Below are 17,540 nucleotides of genomic sequence, written 5' to 3'. Positions count from 1 at the left end.
ACTAGTTTGCAATTCACTCCCTAGTTTGCAATTCACTCCCTGTTAGACTACAAGCAGCTGCCTTCATTCATGTGTCACCTCGCTGTCACTCGTGTAGTTATTTGATACTAAAACTTATTTATGGAAGGAAATAACAATAACTTCTTGCAATAAAAAATTCTACAAGCATCTGTTATGCCTTAGCCCATTGAAGCTACAGAAATCTACAAAATATCAACTTTTGACTATAAATGCACTTTGTGCTCTATATAGTAAACTTTAAAATTATGCATATCCTGTAATTAAGTGAAAACTTTAATTTGACACATTAAATTATATTGTGTATTTGTAAGCAGTGATTAAGACGTATAATTGCAGAGCGTATGACACAATAAAGCATGGTACCATTTAAGAAATATACAGCTCAAGTGCTATCTTCAGTTAATTTTCTCATTAGAAATATTAGTCCGTTACTGCTTTAAAAAAAAAGTTAAGGCAGTCATTTCTCCATTGCTAGTTATATCAGCCACATCTGCCCCTCCCCCAACCTGAATTCCTTCCAAACCGTTTCTGCTGTTTGCTCACCTAAGCGGAAAACCTGTGCCCTCTTCCATTTCCATTCAGTCTTCCATGTCTACTACCACGAGGTTCTAACAGTTCTCTCTGCCTCCAGCCTTGTTCCCTCTATCTTTTCTTCTACGTTGCTGCCAGAGTAATCTTTCCAAAATTCGAATTTGACCATGTCACTCCTTTCAGTAGTTCCCTAACTCTTGTCAAAAAAAGGCCAGCCACCTTTACTTGATTCCTGGTTGTCACAGAAGATGGTGATGTGACTGGTGGAAAAATATCAACAAACAGAAAGTAACGTTTCATATATGGCAAAGGCTATGGAGACTTTTGGAGAACTTGTGTTATTTTGTACCTGAAGCTTTTCTGATAGTGCTTCTCCATTTAAAATGTACACTTTATTTCCCTGATTCACTTTTCTGAGTGTTAACCCTTTTAAATGTAACCCACATACTATTTTTTGCAGAAGACCGCACTGCCGCTAAGTTAGGTGCTTTCTTCTGTGTTTTCATAGCTGTTTGTACGTCTCAGTCATTATCATGTGTTCTATTAAAAAAATATGAAATAAGTGCTCCATGTTACACAGATTTCAAAAACAATTTACTTTGGGATTTCTCAAAATCTTTAATGTGCTAAAGTGGATCAGCATTCTCCAAGAGACGGCTATAGTATGAAGGATTTTCCAAACAACACTGAACCGTTTTTGGAGCTGTTTTAAATTTCCAGTTTCTTTTTCATTCTTAAGCTGTGTATGTATGCGTGTGTGTGTGCAAGTGCTATTTTCTTTTGTTCTGAGGCTATTACATAAATTTATAGTCATCTTGTCTTTGTTCTTGAGTTTTTATGTTTTAGTTTCTTGAATTTGGTGCACAGTTTGCGTGATTTTGTTTTATTCAAACCTTTATGATGTTCTTGTTTCTGTATTTGAGGTTCCCTGTTGACTTGTTTGTGAATACTTACTCTGTTTACCATAGTCTGCTTCTGGTGATGAAGAATAAGAATGACGAGTCCTTAGGTAGGGCAAGCTGATAGTTATCTTCTGGAAGAGGAGGCTTCCTGGGGAGTCAGTAGCTGTCATGGGGTTAGTAACTTCCTGAGGAGTCTCGGCTAGCTTAGAGGCTGTCTCTGTGTTAATCCGAATGCAAATATTACTGCTGTTTACCAGTAAAAAGCTGGGAACAAGCTAGGAAAAGAGGCTAATTCCCTAGCCTACCTGCTGCTCCACGAATGTCACCCTGTTGATTAATTACTCTGAGAAATGCTGCTGACCTGCCCTCTTCCCCCCAAACTCTTGGTTTGCATTGACTTGGTTCAAGGGCTTAAAGGACCTTCAAACTGCTCCAAACTTTGTATTGGTCTTATGTTTTGGATTGTGATTGTTTTCCTTGTTTACTTTCTTTTTCTTTTCTTTTTTTTTTTAAACGTTCACTCGTTTCCTTACATTTAATCCTTTCTGTTTGTCAGTTTCCTCAAAATTTATCTGTATGTGGTAGTTTTTGCTTTTCAGCACTGTTACGGATTTGCTTTTTAAAGATCTGTTTTGTACTTCTATCAAAACATCACAAGTACCCCATAAATATGTATAACTATTATGTATCCATAATAATTAAAAATAAAAAAATCTGTTTTGATTTTTTTATCGAAATCATGGAGATTTAGATAGGATGTTTGTCTGTCTGTTCTCCATCTATTCTAAGCACCTGAATCTTTTATTTGCAAGATTCACCTGTAAACATTACTTCAGTTACCCAACAGTAAGGGAAATGCAAGACATCATTATCTTGAATTGATCTTTTTAGTAACTTGAGTTTCTCATCAGACTGTATGCTCATTCAGAACACAAACCACCCCATATTCATCTCTGTATTTCCATTTCCTTGCAGGATGCTGGATATATGGTTGGTGTTCAGTTAAACTGAGTCTTATGAAATCAAACTAAATGTAAGCATAAATACAAAATATAAACTACGTAGGCCGGGTGCAGTGGCTTACTGAGCGCCTGCAATCCCAGCACTTTGGGAGGCTGAGGCAGGTGGATCGCCTGAGGTCAGGAGTTCGAGACCAGCCTGGCCAACAGGGTGAAAGCCTGTCTCTACTAAAAATATAAATATTAGCCGGGCATGGTGGCAGACACCTGTAATCTCAGCTACTAGGGAGGCTGAGGCAGGAGAATCGCATGAACCCGGGAGGCAGAGGCTGCAGTGAGCTGAGATCGCGACGTTGCACTCCAGCCTTGGCAACAAGAGTGAGACTTCATGTTAAATGTGTGTGTGTGTGTGTGTGTGTGTGTGTGTGTATAAACTAAGTGATAAGTTATTGTTCTGTAAAAGGAAGCTTCACCATAACTAATACCTCTGTTGCATTTTTAAATCTTTTAAAATTGGTACATGATAGCTGTACAAACACTAGGTCTTATTTCTTTTGTCAACTATATATTTAAACTCACTAATTAATTTCATTTCCCCTCCTGTTTACCCTTCGCAGTGTCTGGAGCCATCACGCTGCTTTCTTTCTTTGTGGATCTACTTTTTTAGCTTTCACGTATGCAATGTTTGTCTTTTTGTGTTTGGTTTATGTCACTTAACGTAATGACTCCCAGTTCCAGTCGTGTTGCTGCAAATGACAGGATTTCATCCTTTTTTATGGTGGGATAATATTCTGTTGTGTATTATGCCACATTTTCTTTATCCATTCATTTGTTGATGTGTACTTAAGTTTATTACATATTTTGGCTGTTGTGAATAGTGCTGCGATAAATGTGGGAGTGCAGCTATCTCTTTGATTTTTTTTTCTTTATTTTGGCAATATACCCAGTAGCTGAATTGCTGAATCATATGGCAGTTTCATTTTTTTTTTCCAAGTTTCTAAAGGTGCAGAGATATTGTTAGTCTTTTGAGGAAGCTCCATACTGTTCTCCATAGCAGACTCTAAATTAGTTGTACTAAGTTGCATTCCTACCAGCGGTGTATCAGGGATCCCCTGTCTCCAAATCCTTACCAGCATTCGTTATTGCCTGGCTTTTTGATAAAAGCCATTTTAACTGGGGTAAAATGAATTTTTTTTTTTAGAGACGGTGTCTCACTGTGTTGCCCAGACTAATCTGTAACTCCTGGGCTCAAGCAGTCCCACTTCGGTCTTGCACGTAACTGGGTTTACAGGCACACACCACAACACCCTGTATGCTGCTTTTGAGAAATGTTTGTTGAGATCTTTTGCCCATTTTTAAATCACATTATTTGTTTTTCTGCTTTTGAGTTGTTTGAACTCCTCACGTATTCTGGTAATTAATCGCTTGTCAGATGGATAGTTTACAAATGTTTTCTCCCATTTTTTGGGTTGTCTCTTCACTTTCTTGGTTGTTTCTTTGCTATGTAGGTTTTATTTATTTATTTATTTATTTATTTGAAATGGACTTTGGCTTTTGTTGCCCAGGCTGTAGTGCAATGGCACTATCTCGGCTCACCACAACCTCTGCCTCCCGGGTTCAAGCGATTTTCCTGCCTCAGCCGTCCAAGTAGCTGGGATTACAGGCATGCACCACCATGCCCGGCTAATTTTGTATCTTTAGTAGAGTCAGGGTTTCTCCATGTTGGTCACGCTGGTCTCAAATTCCTGACCTTGGCCTTGCTGTGTAGGTTTTTAGCTTGATGTAATCCCATTTATCTGTATGTGCTTTAGATGCCCGTGCTTTTGAGGTCTTACACAAAAATTATTTGCCTAGAACAATGTCCTGAAGTGTTTCCTCAATGTTTTCTTCCAGTAGTTTCATAGTTTCAGGTCTTAGATTTAAGTCATTAATCCATTCTTATTTGATTTTTGTGTATGGTAAGAGATAGGGTCTAGTTTCATTCTTCAGCATATAGTTACCCGGTTTTCCCAGCACCGTTTATCGAAAACATCATCCTTTCTCCATTGCATGTTCTTGGTGCTTTTGTCGAGATGAGTTGGCTGTAAATTATATTTGGATTCCTTGTTTTGTTCCATTGGTCTATGTGTTTGTTTTTAGTCCAGTAGCATGTGATTTTGTTACTATAACTTTGCAGTAAATTTTGAAGCTGGATAGTCTGATGCCTCCATCCTTGTTCTTTTTGCTCAGAGTTGCTTCAGCTATTCAGGGTCTTGTGGGCCCATATAAATATTAGGATTTTGAACAATGAAAACACATGGATACAGGGAGGGGAACATCACACACTGGGGCCTATCAAGGGGTGGGGGAGTTAGGGGAGGGCTAGCATTAGGAGAAATACCTAATGTAGGCGATGGGTTGATGGGTGCAGCAAACCACCATGGCACATGTATACCTTTGTAACAAAACTGCACGTTCTGCACATGTACCCCAGAACCCAATGTATAATTTAAAAAAAAATTATGATTGTTTCTATTTTTGTGAAGAATGTCATTGGTATTTTGATAGGGATTGCACCAAATCTGTACTTTGCTTTGGGTAGTATTGCCATTTTAACAGTATTTATTCCTCCAGCCACAAGCATGGAATATCTTTCCATTTTTTTTGTACATGTCCTCTTCAATTTCTTTCATCAATGTTCTATAGTTTTCCTTATTTAGATCTTTCACTTCTTAGGTAAAATAGTTTGCTAGGTATTTTATATTCTTTGTAACTATTGTAACTAGGATTACTTTTTTCTTTAAATTGTTCATTGTTAGCATATGTAAATGCCACTGATTTTTGTATATTAATTTTGTATCCTGCACCTTTACTGAATTGGTTTATCAGTTCTAACAGGTTTTTTGTTTGTCTGTTTTTTTGATGGAGTCTTTAGGTTTTTCCAGTCGTAACATTATGTCATCTGCGAACAAGGCTAATTTATCTTCTCTTTTCCATTTTAGATGCCCCCTTTATTTCTATCTCTTGCCTAATTGCTCTGGCCAAGACTTCCACTATTATATTGGATAAAAGTTTGAAAGTGGGCATGCTTGTCTTATTCTAGATCTTACAGGAAAGGCCTTCAGTTTTTCACATTCACTATGATGTCAACTATGGTTTGTCATATATGGCCTTTATTATTTTGATGTATGTTCATTCTATACCCAGTTTGATGAGGGTTGTAGTCACAAAGGATTTTATTGAGTGCTTTTTCAGCATCTGTTGAAACAATCATGTTTTTTGTTCTTGGTTCTGTTAATGGATATATCACATTTATTGATTTGCTTGTGTATTGCACTGTCCTTGCATTCCTGGGGTAATCCCACCTGATAATGGTGAATGATCTTTTTAATGTTTTGTCAGATTTGGTTTGCTAGTATTTTGTTCAGGAGTTTTGTATGTATGTTAATCTGTAATATTGGCCTGTAGTTTTCTTTTTTCTTGTTTCTTTGGATAATGCTGATCTTGTAGAATGAGTTTGGAAGTAGTCCCTCTTCAATTTTTTTTGAAGCATGAGTAGAATTGTTATTAGTTCTTTAAGTGTTTGGTAGAATTCAACAGTGAAGCTATCAGGTCCTCAGCTTTTCTTTATGTGAGACTTTTTATTATAGCTTTAATCTCATTATTATTGGCTTATTGAAGTTTTCTATTTTGTCATGGTTCGATCTTATCAGGTTGTATATGTCCAGCAATTTATTCCTTTCTTTTAGGTTTTCCAGTTTTTTAGCATATCATTCATAGTAGTGCCTAATGATTCTTCATAGTTCTGTAGTCTCAGTTGTCACATCTCCTTTTTCATTCTGACTTCATTTATTTGGGTCTTCTCTCTTAGTTCATCTAGCTAAAGGCTTGATGACTTTGTTTATCTTTTCAAATAACCAACTTTTCATTTTCTTTACCTTTTGTATTTTTGGTCTCAACTTCATTGATTTCTGCTCTGATATTTATTTTTTTCTCCTTTTAGGTTTGGTTCTTCTCTAGTTCATGAAAGTGCATAGTTGGGTTGTTTATTTGAAGTCTTTTTACTTTTTTGATATAGTCATTTATTGCTATAAACTTTCTTCTTTGTACCGCCTTTGCTTTATCCCATAGATTTTGGTGTGTTCTATTTCCATTTTCATCTGTTTGAAGACTTTTTAAAATTTCCTTTTTAATTTCTTCATCAACCCATTGGCTGTTCAGCAGCATGTTTAATTTCCATGTGGTTATGTAGTTTCTGAAGTTCCTCTTGTTATTGTTTTCTAGTTTTATTGCATTGTGGTCAGAAAACATAATTGATATAATTTCTGATTTCTTTGAATTTGTTCAGACTTGTTGTATGGCCTAGGATATGTTCTTTTCTGGAGAATGTTCCATGTGCTGATGAAAAGAACATATTGTGCAGCAATTGAGTGCAGTGTTCTGTAAATGTCAATTAGGCCTATTAGGTCCAACGTGAAGTTTAACTTTGGTGTTTCTTTATTGATTTTCTGTCTGGATGATCTTTGCATTACTGATAGTAGAGTGAAAGTCCCCTATTGTTATTGTATTGCAATCTATCTTTCTCTTTAGTTTCACTAATGTTTGCTTTATGTACTTTGGAGCTCTGGTTTTGGGTGCATAGATATTTGTAATTGTTATATCTCCTTGCTGAATTGACCTCTTTATCATTTTATATAGTGACCTTTGATTCTTTTTATAGTCTTTGATTTGTAGTCTCTTTTATTTGATATAAGTATAGCTACTTCTGCTCCTTTTGGTTTCCAGTTGCATGAAATATCTTTTTCTACTCCTTCACTTTCAGTCTACATGTGTCTGTGTATATGAAGTGGGTTTCTTGTAGGCAACATATTCTTGGGTCTTGTTGCTTTATCCATTCAGCCACTTCGGGCCTTTCTATTGGAGAATTTAGTCCATTACTTTAATTATTGATAAGTAAGGACTTCCATTTTGTTGCTTGTTTTCTGGTTGTTTTTAATCTCCCCTCTTCCTTTCTTACTGTCTTCCTTTGTAGTTAAGTGACTTTCTTTGGTAGTATGTTTTAATTTGTTGCTTTTCTATTTTTAGTGAATCTACTATAGGTTTTTGCCCTGTGGTTTTCATAAGGGTTACAAAAAAATATATGTAATACGTTATTTCAAAGAGACGATAACTTAGATCACAAAGAAAAGAATAGAAACAAAAATATTTATGCCTTAACTCCTTCTCCCCAACATTTTGACTTTTAAGTGTCTCAATTTACAGATTTTTATATTACCTATCTCTTAACAGGTTGTCGTAGCTATTGTTGTTTTTGATAGATTTTTATTTTGGGCCTCATAGTGGAGTTATAAGTGGATTGCACACCATAATTACAGTATTACAGGATTCTGGGTTTCTTAATTTTACCAGTGGATTTCATGCCTCCAAATGTTTTCTCTTTGCACGTTAATGTTTTTTTCTTTCAGATTGATGAACTCCCTTTAGTATTTCTTATAAGATGGGTCTTGGGGTGAATTCTCCATGCTTTTATTTGTGTGGGAAAGACTTTGATTGTCCATATTTGAAAGGTAACTTAGCTGGTTACAGTATTTTTGGATGGCAAGTGTTTGTTTGTTTGTTTGTTTTTTCCTTTCAGCATTTGGAAAATGTTGTTCCACTCCCTTCTGGCATATATGGTTTTCATTGAGAAGTGTGTTGCCAGACAAATTAGAGCTCCTTTTTATGTTATTTGTTTCTTTTCTCTTGCTGATTTTAGGATCGTCTCTTTGTGCTTCACCATTGAGAGTTTGATGATTATATGCCTAGGAGTAGCCTTATTTGTGTTGGATTTGTTCAGTGTATCTGACCTTCCAGTACCTGGATATTTATGTCTTTCTCAAGCTTTGGAAGTTTTTCTGTGACTGTTTCTTGGAATAAACTTTCTACCCCTTGCTCTAGCTCAACTTCCTTTTGAACACCAGTAATTCTTAGATGTGGTCTTCTGAGGCAATTTTCTGTATTTTCAGGTGGTCTTCATTTCTTTTCAGTATTTTTTCTTCTTTGTTTTACTGTGTATTTTCTAATAACCTGTCTTCAGGCTTACTGATTCTTCTGCCTGATCCATTCTGCCATGGAGAGCCTCTAATGTATTTCAGTTCAGTAAACATATTTCTCAGTTCCAACATTTCTGTTTAATTGTTTATTATTACTTAAATATCTTTGTTAAATTTCTCTGATAAATTTCTGAATTTTTTGTTTTATCCTAGAGATCACTGAGTTTCCTTAAAACTACTATTTTAAATTCTTGTTCAGAGAGCTCACATATTATTATCTCATTAGGGTCAGTCATTTGTTCTTTGCTTTGTCTGCTTAGGGAAGTCAGACTCCGTTTGCTCTTGTTTCCTTCGGATGTGCATCTGTGTCTTTACTTTGAAGAATTAGTTATTTATTCTGGTCTTCTCTCTCTGGCTTGTTTTGGTTTTTTGAATATATTTGCTTAAAGACTCTTTACTGTAAGGTTGCTGCCTCCTTTTTGGTTCTCAGTGGCACTTTAAATCCAGGTTTGCCTTGGCTCTAGTAAATACCTGGAGCACTGCCTATCTCTAATGGGGGAGCTCCCGAAGGGGATATCCCAACAGTGTGGGAAGGCTGGCAAAGGGTTCCTGCCCAGGGTATCTGTGGAATGTATCTCCTACAACATGGAGCTGCTGAATAGGCACTCTGATTTGGTGTTTTCTTTGGCTGCAGACAGAGCAGTTTCCGGGGTTGAGGATTGTAGTTTTGCCTCTCCCCTTTGTCTCTGGCTGTCGTCAGGGATATTTCTCCCTTCAGTCCTCATGATGCTTCCTGTGAGTTGAGGCAGGGATGCGTCTCCTGCCAGGGAACCAAAAATGGTGGGGAAGCCGATTGTCCACCTTGATCTTACTTTTTCCAGTGTAGAAACCGTGAGTTGAGGGGAAATTTTTTACATGCTTGGTGCTGGGAAGATTGTGGGGAGAGGCATCACAGATATGGAAGTCTGATTCTCTCACCATCTGCTCAAGAGTTTTTTCACTTCTCCGTGGCCCTGAGAAGTGACTGATCCTCATGTTTGAGTTCTGGGATGTTGTTGGTATTAATCTTAGTGTTACGTATTTGTTGTTTTCTGTGACATTAAGTGAAGCCAGTTTGCTTCTCTTACACCATTTTGGAACTTGAAATCTCTATTGCATATTAAGGTCTGTTTGTTTCCATTTGGGGGACTTTCAAAGAAATGAGGATGCCACTTAATCTATATTCTTAATAAGAAAGTTATATATTATTACAGCTTTAGCCGCAACAAATTCAGAGCCACTGAGGTAAAACCATAGTAATTCTCTTCTCCCAGAGAAACTAGAAAATGAAATTATTAATTTACAGGTCATTTAAATTTTCTCTTGTGGTGTGATTAAAATATTACTTTAAAATGTGTGTGTGTGTGTGTGTGTGTGTGTGTGTGTGTGTGTGTGTATTTACGTTGAAAATAGTACCATTGTCAGTATAAAGATATGGCTATAAGAATGTTATCAAAACATGGTTTATAAGAGTAAAAACTGCAGTCTAAATATCTAATAGTAGAAAATAGCTTAAATAATAGCATGACCATATACTAGAACATTGTGCAGCCATTAAAAATTATATTATAGGCTGGGCGTGATGACTCACGCCTGTAATCCTAGCACTTTGGGAGGCCGAGGCGGGCAGATCACGAGGTCAAGAGATCGAGACCATCCTGGCCAACATGGTGAAACCCCCTCTCTACTAAAAATACAAAAATTATCTGAGTGTAGTGGCGCGCACCTGTAGTCCCAGCTACTCAGGAGACTGAGGCAGGAGAATCACTTGAACCCGGGAGGCAGAGGTTGCAGTGAGCCGAGATCTTGCCATTGCACTCCAGCCTGATGACCGAGTGAAACCCCGTCTCAAAAAAAAAAAAAAAAAAGATATTGTAAAATAACATTTACTGATTTGGAAAAATAATCACAATTGAGTGAGAAAAGAGTAACTTACAAAATTGATGTACAGTGTAATTATATTTTCATTTTAAATAAGGCTATGAATGTACAAAGAAGTTTAGAAGATTATACAGCAATATGTTAACAGTGGTTTTTTGCTGATAACTTTTTTTCCTGAGAATGAATGTTTTGGAATAAGTTTTTTAAAAGTATTAAAATAACAACATATTCAAAATCACATTTGTGATGAATATTCAGGGAATTATTCCTGTTTTAATTAAGTAAAACAATTACATACCTGTTGTTTTATCTAATGCGCTAATCAAAATGCATTTCTAGATTGCCATGATTAACTTGTTTTGGAATTTGTTGATGGTTCAGCTGTCATTAATATTATAAGTATCACCTTCTGTTATTTGTGATACCTAGTTTGTGAAGAAAACTCATAAAAAATTTTTGGGAACTGTCATCAATTTAACGAGAAAATGAATTGGACATTTCTGACCAATTATTTAGGTAAAAATTATTTAAATCAAATTTATTTTAATATGTTTTCAATGAAAATTTTCTATAAAAATCCAAATGTCTGAAAATCTGAGGAGTTAAAACTTCATTGGAAGGCCAAGGCAGGCGGATCACTTGAGGTCAGCAGTTTGAGACCAGCCTAGCCAGCATGGCAAAACCCCTTGTCTACAAAATATATATATATATATGTATATGTATAAATAACTGGGTGTGGTGGCACGCACCTGTAGTCCCAGCTACTCATGAGGCTGAGGCAAGAGAATTGCTTGAACCCAGGAGGCAGAGATTATAGTGAGCCAAGATCGTGCCACCACACTCCAGCCTGGGTGACAGAGTGAGACTCCAAAACAAAAAACTTTAATGCTGTAAATCTAGAGAGGGACCAACTTGCATGTTTTAAATGCCTATTTAATAATAGCTAACGTTTATTGAACACTTATTTGCCTGGTACTATGTTGGGGGATTTACATGCATTGTTTTGCGTAATCTAACAAATCTTTTAGGTAGATAGATTTTTTTTAACATCTCCCTTTCCCATTTGAGAGAAAAGGCTTAACTTACCCATGACAGTAAATAAATAGTAAAGACAGGATTTGAACCCAGGAAGCCTGACTTGAGAGGCAGTGCTCTTAATCACTAAGATGCTCTAGTTGACTTTGAACTGGTGGATGCTTTTGTGACCAGTATTTATTTCCTTGAACAGTGACCTCTTCAGGTCCTAAAATAATGTAGAGAAATAAAAAAACTTAGGCCATTCTATTGATTATGTGGTGTTCATATAAGGGAGGAGGTTTTTCAGTCCAAACCTAATTCCCAAAGAAAAACTTCCAGAAAAACGGTTCAAGTCCTAATATTGAGTATCCACTTGACTCTCTTCTTAATTGTTTCTTCTAAGTGATAACTCCATTACTTAGGATATCAGAGAGGAAAGCTTATCTACATCTACAGTTTTTCTGTAACTCCATCCCACCACTTTTGAATCTTTTAAGCTATCTTAAGATTCACATATCCTAGAGGCTGGGTTTTTATCAAAGGACCAAAAACAGAGGGAAATAAGAGGTTTTATAAAGCTGTTAGATGAAGCATCCAAAAGAACAAAAAACAAATCATTTTTCATAAGCTAGGCCTTTGAAGGGTATTCATGCTTGAAGAAGTTTCATGTCCATTTCAATATTAAGCTTCCTCTGCAACCTCACCTCATTAATACTACTTGGCATTTTCCCCCTTGGAAATGTCTTGAATATTGGTTAGAATTTCAAGTGACCCCCAAAAGACTTGCTTAGTGTATTATAGTTGTAATAATGTATGCCTGCAAATAACAATAAAACAAAATTATGAATGTAGAATGTTAAAGTATCAGGGACTTAGAAGCCAAGAATTAGCTGCCAATACCAAAGACCCAAGAATGGTGGCTAAAACAAGATAAAAGTTTATTTTTCTCACACATAAAGGAAATTCAGAGTTTGACAATTTCATAGTCATCAAGGACCCAAGCTACTTCTTTCTTTTTTTTTGAGACATAGTCTCGCCCAGGCTGGAGTGCAGTGGCGCAATCTTGGCTCACTGCAAGCTCCGCCTCCCGGGTTCACGCCATTCTCCTGCCTCAGTCTCCGAGTAGCTGGGACTACAGGCGCCCGCCACCACGCCCGGCTAATTTCTTGTAGTTGTAGTAGAGACGGGGTTTCACCGTGGTCTGGATCTCCTGACCTCATGATCCGGCCGCCTCGGCCTTTCAAAGTGCTGGGATTAGAAGCGTGAGCCAGCGCACCCGGCGACTACTTCTTTCTTTCTGCCCAGCTTTCCTTAGTATATGGCTTCCATTCTCAGAGTCACTCATGGTACAAAATGGCTATTAGAAATCTAGTTCCTAGATCCAAGGAGGAAGTAGAAGGAAGGCAGGAAGGGCAAAATAGGCTCATATCAGTTGTCTATTATTTTGTTCCCTTTAAGATATTTTCCTACAATTTCTTCCTACAACTTTCCTGTACATTTTACTGGCTGGGATTTAAGTCTATAGCAACAACTACCTATAAGAACTAACTAGAACATTGCTACCCAGAATAAAATCAGGCTTCTCTACTTAGAAAAAAGGGGATATTTGTTTTTGGAAAGCAGCCAGCATCCTCTGTCATAAGACTGTAGGACACATCTCATCTAGACTTTTAAGTTCAAGCTGTTAAGACCCAGACTTGCCAGCTGCCGATATTGCTGGATAGTGGTAGTTAAAACCCAGATGGCTTGCTCACCTGTATTAACCAGAGAGCACACAATTGCTTCTGCTAATGGTAAATTGGATAGAGTGATAGTAAATCGGTGTAGCACTAATGAAGAGTTTTTTCTTGCCTCTTTACCTCATCATCCCCGTTCCCCTCGATCGTTCAGAATATTACTGTGTGCTTAGTTGATGAGCCTTTCTAACTATGATCATTTTCCTTCCCCTCAAGATACAAGTTATGCTGGCTATCCAGATTCTGTGATTAAAAATAAAGGTAGTTTTAGTAGATTCCAGCACTTAACATTCGTTCTTAACAATAATGATTTCATGACTTTGGGTAAATTTTTTTAAATTTTCTCCTTCAGTATAGCCGAAATACAGAAAGATGTGGAATACAGATTGCCATTCACCATAAACAACCTGACAATTAACATTAATATGTGAGTAGAATTGTATCCTACTTTTTCGTGTAAAAGGACTTAACAGTTTTTTTATTGTTTTGTTTCTTAGTTATTAGACATAAGCTTTTAAGGTGAACTTATTTCAAGTAACTATATTATAAAATAGTGCACAATAGGCCGGGCGCGGTGGCTCACGCTTGTAATCCCAGCACTTTGGGAGGCCGAGGCGGGCGGATCACGAGGTCAGGAGATCGAGACCACGGTGAAACCCCGTCTCTACTAAAAATACAAAAAAAAAAAATTAGCCGGGCGTGGTGGCGGGCGCCTGTAGTCCCAGCTACTCGGAGAGGCTGAGGCAGGAGAATGGCGTGAACCCGGGAGGCGGAGCTTGCAGTGAGCCGAGGTCGCGCCACCGCACTCCAGCCTGGGTGACAGAGCGAGACTCCGTCTCAAAAAAAAAAAAATAGTGCACAATTCAGTGAAATAAAAATATTCAAAAGCTATCACTGTAAGTTATAGTGCTATAAGAAAGAAACTAGAAAAGAGGAAATGCAATAAAAATGTGCAATACTAATTCTTAGTACTGTAATTGTTTTTATTGATTAGCGCTAAAATCTTAGCTAGAGGTATGCTGAAAAATGATAATAAAAAACAAAGGGGTTATATATATAAAGCCATTAGGGATAGATTCACCTTTAAATCAGTAAGAAGTTAAAATATTCCAAATTTCAGCAACAGATATACTACATCAACCAGAAAGTTCAAGGCTAGGTTTGATTTGCTGATCATTTTTAAGAAAAACAAAAAAGTTAAAAATGTAATTATGAGGTTTTTATTTAAGTTACAAAAAGTTGGACAAAGCAATTGCTGAAGTAGCAATTTAGCCTTAATGCAGCTATGAGGCTGTAGTGTGAAAAGGTTGTGATTACCTCAGGTTACATTAAGTGGCTGCTGCTAGAGCAAGTGTTTGAGCCAGATAAGAAGGCACCTAACTTGAAGACAGGAACCTTATTTTATTCACCTTCACATTCTCCTTGCCTAGCATAGTGCCTGTACATAGGAGGTCTTATTAAATACTAATTGAATGAGTGAATTAAAGCATGAATATATAACTGCTATGTTAACTTGATACATACGAGCTTTTTTATTTATTTATTTATTTATTTTTGAGACGGAGTCTCCCTCTGTCGCCCAGACTGGAGTGCAGTGGCAAAATCTTGGCTCACTGCAACCTCCGCCTCCCGGGTTCAAGCGATTCTTCTGCCTCGGCCTCTTGAGTAGCTGGGATTACAGGCACGCCTCACCACGCCTGGCTAATTTTTGAATTTTTAGTAGACACTAGGTTTCACCATGTTGGTCAGAGTGGTTTTGAACTCCTGACCTCGTGATCCACTCGCCTCGGCCTCCCAAAGTGCTGGAATTACAGGCGTATGTGAACTGTTTGAATCCTCACAGCAGCCCTGCAAATTAGGGCAAATCACAGAAACACGGTTAGTAAGTAGCATAGTCAAGATAAAAGCTGGGCTCCAAAGGCCATTTAGTGCCTTTTTTACCAAACTAGTTTTAAAATCTTCAGCTTTGTAAATGAAATAGTTTTATCTCTCATCCAATTCCCAGGTAGAGCTAAGCAGGAGAGGCCAACAAGGACCCAGTTTTCTTTTCAACGGTACGACCAACAAATAGTTTTCTGAACCAACTGGGAAACAAAGAGGCAATTCAAAGTAAAATATTGTTGAGTTTTAGAGATTTGGAAATAGGGTTTCATATCCAGTAAACTCTCATTTTTAAGATTTCACTCACTAATCTTGGTTTTATAGTAGTTCAAAAAAGGTTAAAATTTCCGCTTTTGTGTGTGTGTGTGTGTGTGTGTGTGTGTGTGTGTTGAAAATTTACTGTACTTGAAACCAGGTGATTGACCTCTAACTTGGGAGAGATTTGTCATTTGGGGCATTTGGAAAGGAGGCGTGTAGAACCAAGTCTTGATGACAGCTACAACGTTTCAATCCCCCTACTTTGCATTTTATCCTCTTACTCTTTAGAAACACAGTAAATAGTGAAATAATGTTTCACAGCCTTTTATTTATTTTTATCTTACTTTAGTTTTTTAAAGATGGGGTCTCACTATGTTGCCCAGGCTGGACTTGAACTCCTGGGCTCAAGTGGCTCTCCTACCTCAGCCTCCCAAGTAAGTGGGACTACAGGCATGCACCACCACGCCCAGCCGTGACAGCATTCTCAAAGTAGAAAAACCACAGAAAATTATACGGCTAGAACTTGTGGTCCAATAAATAGCCAGACTGAACTAGTATGGTTCACCTGATAAAAATGCCTGATCTAATTTTTACATAAGATTTTGTATAGCTTGGTATATTGTGTTTGAAAGCAACTAATTGGCATGATGTGAAGAATATTCTCTAATTCATGTCCATATGTCACATTAAGATTTTACTGTGTTGAGTGACTAGTCTTGTTATCAAATTTTATTCTTAAACATATTTTCAGACAACACCATAATAGAGCACTTATTACTAAATAACCCATATATCAAAGTGTGAAAATTTAATTTACTTTTAAATAGCTTTGTTTTAAGATTTTGACTGTATAATGTACCTTTGTTACCTTTGTTTGTTTTTCATCTGTTCTACCTCTACCAGATTGCTTCCTCCGCAGTTTCCTCAGGAAAAACCAGTGATCAGTGTTTATCCACCAATACGACATCACTTAATGGATAAACAAGGAGTGTATGTTACCTCTCCATTAGTAAACAATGTATGTATATGGGATAATTTATTTCAGGGTAATATAATAGGTGTATTACTTTTCTACTAAATATTTCAGAAATCTGAAATGCATTTAAAGTTTCATTTTGTCATGACTACTTTTTTTTTGTTTTGTTTTGTTTTTTGTTTTTTGTTTTTTTTTTTTTTTGAGACAGAGTCTCGCTCTGTCGCCCAGGCTGGAGTGCAGTGGCGCGATCTCGGCTCACTGCAAGCTCCGCCTCCCGGGTTCACGCCATTCTCCTGCCTCAGCCTCTCCGAGTAGCTGGGACTACAGGTGCCCGCCACCACGCCCGGCTAATTTTTTGTATTTTTAGTAGAGACGGGGTTTCACCGTGGTCTCGATCTCCTGACCTCGTGATCCGCCCGCCTCGGCCTCCCAAAGTGCTGGGATTACAAGCGTGAGCCACCGCGCCCGGCCATGACTACTTTTTTTAAAAATTGAATACTTAAGACTACGCCTTAAAGTTCTTACAATATGATATGGTTGATTGTGAAAGAATGTAACTTCCGTATACTCTAGTATTTACCTTTGAACCCTCAAATTATTGTAAATAAGTAAGGAAATATTTTGGCTCCATTTTTGATTGAATGGACTTTTAACCTGTTTACTAATCACCAGATATTTATGGTATTGACTCTGTAAGAAAATGTTACAACTTGTTAATTGCTAATATCCTTTTTCATTTAATTCTTGACCTGCAAAAGTAAGTTAACAGAGTGACATTATCGTAATGAGACTTTATAATCTTTTTCTGAAAGTGATTTTAAGCATCATGTATTATTAATTTCAGTTTACAATGCACTCAGATCTTGGAAAAATTATTCAGAGTCTGTTGGATGAGTTTTGGAAGAATCCTCCAGTTTTAGCCCCTACTTCAACAGCATTTCCTTAGTAAGTATATTTCTAATAAATAAAAAAGTCTGCATGTATTTTAACGTATTACAGTAATCAAAATATAGTTTAAAAATTCAAATGATGTTAAAAATCAGTCCTCTGATTTCTACATCCCCACAAATACATCCATACTTTCAGAGGCAACTGTTTTACTCTTTTACCTGTTTCTTCTAATGTTTACCTACATCTTTCTGAATAATGTATACATACTTCTGTCTCTTGATTCTTTCATTTTAGATATTATCTATTGGCTTCCTATTGTAATAGATGAAGATTTCAGCTGTTTCTCACTAAACTTCCTTTTTCCTCATTGTCTCAGTGAAATTATATCATGATTTTTAATGTTATTCCATATTTGGTGTATTTATTACTGTGACTCT

The 17,540-nt window shown here is 37.0% G+C and overlaps 1 protein-coding gene across 8 annotated transcripts in view; it reads left to right on the top strand.

The window, feature by feature from the left end:
* VPS37A (VPS37A subunit of ESCRT-I) overlaps positions 1–17,540 on the top strand; it is a 58,263-nt gene that overhangs the window by 5,760 nt on the left and 34,963 nt on the right. For 3 of the 8 annotated variants that reach the window (XR_010114569.1, XM_055287131.2, XM_055287121.2), the window contains exons 2-4: positions 13,450–13,524; positions 16,140–16,254; positions 17,057–17,157. Coding sequence is in view for 7 of the 8 variants with exons in the window: in XM_055287131.2 (XP_055143106.1) it covers positions 13,450–13,524; positions 16,140–16,254; positions 17,057–17,157 (291 nt within the window). In the remaining variant the exon portion in view is untranslated. Of the gene's footprint in view, positions 1–12,464; positions 13,359–13,449; positions 13,525–15,102; positions 15,152–16,139; positions 16,255–17,056; positions 17,158–17,540 lie in introns of those variants that run through there. The other 5 variants (XM_063613247.1, XM_055287144.2, XM_055287163.2 and 2 more) reach the window with 4 other exon arrangements.

The sequence above is a fragment of the Symphalangus syndactylus genome, chromosome 1 (genome assembly GCF_028878055.3).
Source record: "Symphalangus syndactylus isolate Jambi chromosome 1, NHGRI_mSymSyn1-v2.1_pri, whole genome shotgun sequence".
Taxonomy (NCBI): Eukaryota; Metazoa; Chordata; class Mammalia; order Primates; family Hylobatidae; genus Symphalangus; species Symphalangus syndactylus.
The sequence above is the reverse complement of the archived record's forward strand: the minus strand, read 5'-3'. Positions and strand labels throughout refer to the sequence as shown.